The sequence below is a fragment of the Cupressus sempervirens genome, chromosome 2 (genome assembly GCF_028749045.1).
Source record: "Cupressus sempervirens isolate cs-2001-9-10 chromosome 2, ASM2874904v1, whole genome shotgun sequence".
NCBI lineage: Eukaryota > Viridiplantae > Streptophyta > Pinopsida > Cupressales > Cupressaceae > Cupressus > Cupressus sempervirens.
In genome coordinates this window covers 611,875,973-611,882,428 of record NC_143119.1, presented here as the reverse complement: position 1 = coordinate 611,882,428, position 6,456 = coordinate 611,875,973, and the positions used below count along the sequence as shown (strand labels likewise).

At 35.2% G+C, this 6,456-nt stretch overlaps 1 protein-coding gene across 1 annotated transcript in view; it reads right to left on the bottom strand.

Moving 5' to 3' along the window:
* Positions 1-3,992: 3,992 nt before the first annotated feature.
* LOC149574872 (Ribosomal L29 family protein) overlaps positions 3,993-6,456 on the bottom strand; it is a 76,323-nt gene continuing 73,859 nt past the window's right edge. Inside the window, exon 2 of the mRNA XM_089814715.1 lies at positions 3,993-4,286. Within this exon, the coding sequence (XP_089670841.1) occupies positions 4,119-4,286 (168 nt within the window). The 3' untranslated portion in view covers positions 3,993-4,118. The remainder of the gene's footprint in view (positions 4,287-6,456) is intronic.

The following is a 6,456-nucleotide window of genomic DNA, read 5'->3' as shown; positions in this document are numbered from 1 at the left end:
CACGTCCATGGCTAACACACACCAAATAGTAATGATGACTGAAACCAAGGACATAGACTGCATAAACGACAAGTCCCAATCAAACACTCAATGGGCTACTATGTAGGGGCTGACATCATGGAGAGTTGCTTGGCATCAGAACGCCCAAGCTCAAATCATGTGTCCTTAAACTTAATCGGGTGCTCACACATTTTATCATCTTAAGTTTTATTACCACTCACACATTTTATTTAGTTATCACTTAATAAAAGCTCCCTCTGCCAACTTATGGCACCATGATTGCCAAGCTGTGAGATGGAAGCCCCCTCCATATGCTACCCTACCCTACCAATGCTCATCCAACGATAAGTGCTCGTAGGCATGCATATTCCCAACCCAACCCCAATGATCGTAACTCCTAAAAGTACTACGAAAGATCAGCCCTCACAAGTCACTCGACAAATGTATGCGCACGTACTCGTGTGTGGCACACCACCATCACGAAGATCATAACACAAGGATTAAATAAGAACACAAAATAAGATATCACTCAACCGAAAACAATCTCGAGAGGACATAATCTACATGAATCCCAAAAACAATTAAACCATACATCATGAAATCACTCAACCGACCTCAATCTAAGAGTATGGATTCTACACGAATCTCAATGATGCAACAAAATCAAACATCATGAACTCACTCAACCAGCCTTAATCCAGGAGTATGGATTCTACACGAATCCTAGTGTCCACAAAACAATAACAAGAGTCCAAGAGAAACCATAACACTAGGTATAAACTCACTCAACCGAACACAAAGTCGAGAGTACAGATGTGACACGCATCCCAATGCAACATAAAAAGTGCAACAATGGTCTGACTAGTATCCAAACAGATGATCCAGGTCCACAACCAAACTCATGCCAAGAAAACTCAAAAAAATAGGGTGGCATGCAAAACGAGGTAAAAACCCCAAAAATTGAAAAAACTTCCAAATTAAAACCCATTTGGTCTTTGGGCACAAAACCCCCCGAAAATCTAATAAATTTTGGGTTCAGACACCGTATGCAAAAATGGTCAACATAACGACGTGAAACCCCAAACCCCCATCCCGAAAACAACGAAAATGTTCATACCTGACCAACCAGGGAAAACTAGCAAATAGAAACGGAGTGGAACACTAGTTCTCAACCTCCTAACAAACAACTACCAAAAATAGAAGCTAAAACGAAGCAGAAACAATAAAACGGGAGAGCCCTACCTCACAGCCAAAAGGGCAAAACAAGAATCTGAACTATAAAATAAAAATCCTGTAGAAGTAGCTGAAAATCATGGCAATCCAAGATCTTCCCGAGCTGGATCCAACGAGATCAATCCCGTGACAATTTCACGCCCATAGCTCGCACAATGAACAAAACAGTAAATCCTAATGAAGAGGATTTTGGATTTTATTCTTAAACTTTCTAATTCAAAAGTGACAAGTGAAGAATTAAATTCCTTTTTGGATATTCACTTTTTGAGTAAATAATCGATTAGGAAAAATAACCAACCCACCTAGTTAAACCCCGAATCGACCCAAACGAAAACAAACTATTCCTCGAAATAGGAATTCATCCATGGAAAAGTTGTCAGAAATTAAATTCAAAACAAATAAAAGCCCAAAAACACAGAAATTTTCTTAACAACTTTCGCGACGATGTGAACTTCTAAATGCACAGACACACTCACTGGTTAAATCACATAATACAAATGAGTTCAAATTTAATAGCCATCAAAAGGATTAATTAAACAATTAAAATAAGGTTACGTCGACCATATAGGAACGACATTGGTAAAATATGAATGGATGAATCACTAACTCCATGTGCCACTGCCAAGGATATAAATCCTACACACTAAACACATGATCAAGTGCAATTGCATATAATAACATAGTCGAAGCAATAAATGCATTAAATACCTAATTTAACCATTTATTTGATTATACTGAAATAATCCATTTACATCACTCACATTCACATATTGCATAATGAAGCAAGAATAAAGTAAATAACCATAGCATTAAATCCATCACATAACATAATAAGAGATATGTCCAAATACCGATTAACTAGATATCATCATAAAACACACTGTCATCTCAAAATGACATCATCGTGCAATATGATCAACTGAACAGCATAGTAGTCTAACATCTATGATACTGAAATCAAAGTATAACATTTGACTCTCAAGTCATCTCAAATGTAAAAAATAACATGAGTATCAAGTATCTCTCATATCAAAATATAACAAGGTAAATATCCACAACACATAACCAATGAATCCAACATGGACAATCCATTTCCAATTATTTAAGCATTTAATAATGGTTGTTTAAACAACATTAAGAAGGAACTTTAAAAACATAAATGAACACAATCATAAACATGAGTAACCACTACTACAGGAACCTAGTCCACTATAGTAGGGTAATAGTACATAGTGCAATCTTTGCACACATCTATGAATAATCACGAAACAACATCATGATACCTCATCGATCCTGATAACCACTGGCACAAACCTCAGTGAACCATAAATCACATCATAATCTCATAAATCAGCCATAAGCATAAACAAAGCAACTGATACAGTAACATAAATCCAATCACCTCAACGATGTAGACCACTCATGGTCCCAATCACAATCCCTTCTCAAGGAGAGATCAACAAGGTTGCATCCATCAAAATGACTTACAGAAATCAAATGGGAGAGACACTACATGTGATTCAAGACCAAAGTAGGTCCTAAACGCTACAAACATTTATTTGGTGGCAGCGCTTTTGGTCCTAAACCCTGTTGGTTGGGAGTCAAGATCGAAGTAGGTCCTAAATGCTACAAACATTTATTTGGTGACAGCGCTTTTGTCGTTCTCTCTCTTTCTTTAAGCTTGGATCCCTACTCCTTGTCGAGGTGGTTCTCGCTCGCTTCTTCTTTTGGTTTTTGTTCTTTTTCTTTCTCAAACACCGTTTGGTGTTCTGTTTGTTGCTTTCATGGTTGTAAGTTCTCAGTCCCATAGACCTCTAGTGGTCTTTCATTGGACATCAATACATTTATCTTATCTTATCTTATTTTGGTCTTTATAGTAGATTACTTAATGTTGCTTTCAAATATTGCATGGTTTCTTCAATTATCCATTTAGGATTCCATTTCATGTTAAGTAGAAGTAGATGAATGAAGATATTGTTGAATAGTGATTACTGGTAAAACTAGTGTCCATTCAATTTGATACTTGTTGATTGTAAGTAACAGTACAAAGTTAGTTTGCACCTAAATTGCAAGTGTTTAACTTCTATTGGAGATATTCATTTACATTGTACCTTTAGGATATTTGGATAAATATTGGCAATAAGGAAATCATTCATGAATCCATTGAAGATGGCATCCTCCTGTGTCTAGTTGATATAGCGAAACAAAGATTGATTAGAGGCTCACCCCATCATCAACATTGTATTACATTTATAGAGTTAGAATTTTGCTTTGCAGATTATTTGGTTGGAAGTAATTGAAGTTATAGTCAAGTTGGTATCCGTTGAATGAATAGCATAATTCTCTTTGTGATAACCAACATATCACATCATTATAACTAAGTGAAAGTCCACGATTAAGAAAGAACCTTGAGGTTGTCCCATTTGATCACAAATTTTATCAACATTCTTTAGCATATGAGCATCCTTATTGAAGAAAGAGATGGAGATTCGGTGTATTTTCCTAGAATACTAAATATTCAGTTCTGCATGTTGTAGTGGAACAAAACTCACATCAACATGTATTTGATGTTGCCTTGTGAAAGATGCTGAATTATTTCATGTTTCCAGCCTTTATAATACACTATTTCTTGATTGTTAAAATATTAAAAAATCTCTCAATATAAATAGGTAAAAGATCTGATTTCAATTCCATAGACTAAACACCCTACAGGTTAGTTCCAATGATAAAAATTAGTAGGTAAAAATAAAATCCTGTAATAAGAGAACACAGAAATCCTTTAAATGCTATTAATAAATTTTTTGACCAAACACTCAAGTCTTTAATCACAATGATTGAACTCCCATGCCTGTAGACAATCAGAATGAGTTGAAAGCTAACATGAATTATGACCCTTTGTTTTCCTTAGCATTTTCTTCTAGCAATTTGCGCAATGATGGAGGTGGTCTGACAACAACACTACGTTTCCATTGACGGTTCAGCTTTCTTGATTGTTTTTTATTAATTCCCTGATCAAGCTCTCTTTCTCTTCTCACTGTTAGCAGCCGTGCTATCTGTTCAACATCGATAAGTTAGACGGTTAATATAAACAAAACTGAAACAAACATAAAAACTTGGGAGTACCAACATCCCAGTTGAATATAACTATTTACAAAAATAAAGATTGTTCAACAAGCATAATCTAATATCGATATAGAGCAAGTTGAGCAAACAACTTGGTGCAGAACGATACATTTTAATGATATCAAAGAATTTTCACATTAATACTCTACACTACAAAGAGACTTTCAAAGTCAACCAAGTCTTGCAATAAATTATATAGCTAGGTTGCAGAAGTATTTTATAAAAGAAGATAAATGAAATGGCTGACAGTAAGAACTTCAGAATTGACATAGCACTAGATCAGTACCATGGTCCTGGCTTTGTAAACAAATCAGTATGGAATCTCTGGGTCATCATCATAAATTACTGATCTAGGAAATTGAAAGATTTAACACCTCTTCTGTTGTTTGTTATATCAAATTGGAGAAAGCATCCTAAAACACCAAAGGTTGATCTGAATACTAGTAAAAGAAGACATTTGTTTCACACGTGCTTTGCTTTACCAACTAAATTGATTTCATACATATGCAACACCAGCAGTAATAGACATGAATCTTATCAAATGTACGCAATTGTAAAGCTAGCTTTTATAATCTCACTGCAACAGTTAAATCAGATGTAGAGGTGCTCCACAGCTTCATTTAACTTTAGAGTGCTAAGAGGAACCTCATGCAAGTGTCTTGGCTTCTTGTCATCAGAATAAAATTGCTCACCTCATTATTGAGAACAAGACCAATGCATATCAATGGCTGTCCCATCATTGTCAGAACAAATTTTCGAAGACCTGAATGAGATGAAAGTCATAGGCATGGTACACCTAGAAAACATAAGAACTAGAAGTAGTGATCGTAATACATGGCATTTCTTATGAACATAATAGGCATGGTACATCTAGAAAACATAAAAAGTGCAGTTTCAGAAGCATGGATTGGCAAGTATATACAAGCATCAGGCATAGAAGAACTGAGAGATCAGATTCATTTTCCTTCTACAAATGCATTTTCCCCAGTGAGCCCCAGAAAATAAATAGACAAGAACACAACAAATTATCAATTCAGTGACATAGGGGCAGTGCCCTTGTTGAGAAAGAGTTCAAAGAAATGTGGATGGTCATCTTTCTCTGTACTAAACATTATCCACTCAACAAAACAATGAAATTCAAAAAATTCACCACAGTAAAATTTCCTCGTTACATTCAGCAATCTAGAGATGAATACCCAGACCAGGCAGACAGTTTTGGCCAAAAATCCAGATATCTAGGATTTTACCTTGAATATGTGAGGATGGCAATTGAAATAGATCTTAACATTGAACAGTACGCTTTAGAAGAAATAATCAATGGTGGAGGAAAATATGGAATGCATTCTTTGAACAAATGCCAAGATGATGCCTTGCATGGATTGAGAAGACATGCAAAGGCTAAAATCATCAAGTTCCTGATATTTTGATGGACTTTGGCAAATAAAATAAAATCTAAGATTAGATATTTGATGCATCATTCAGGGCATAATTTGCAAACTCTCCAGGTACTCCCCAAGTTACTGAGTACTCTCTATTTATTGCTGGGCAAGTACGCACAAGTCTAACTCTTGCATTTTTATAGACACTAAAAACCATGAGTAAAAATGTTAATGCAGGTGAAATGCTAGTTAAACTAGGTCTTTCACATGCTGTTTTTGCTATAAAACCAAGTGTTTTCTCTTTCAAGATGTCAGTTTTAAACTAAATACATTTTAGAATTGAATTTTACAAAACAAATCTGTTTCTTTAAGAGATTTTAACTTTTAGTTCTTTATAAGTTATCGAGTTTTTGTCAAGTTTTCTCCGAGTTTTTGCATAGTTGACAATTTTGGGCTTGCCAACTACTCTCAAGTCCGAGTCTACAAACTATGATTCACGGAAATTGATACCTTAGAGAGGCAAGGTTAATAACTCATGTACACTTGAACAAGTCAAAATACCTTCCTATTTCAGATTTTTATAATTTCATTTTACATGCTCAATGTATCAGTAATTTTCTAGATCCTTTTGCTTCTTCAGTCAAAAGCATTTCAGCTTTATTAAACCAAAAATGGTTCAATGAGCAGCCTTTGCATTGTCAAAGTGCGGGACAAACTCTTA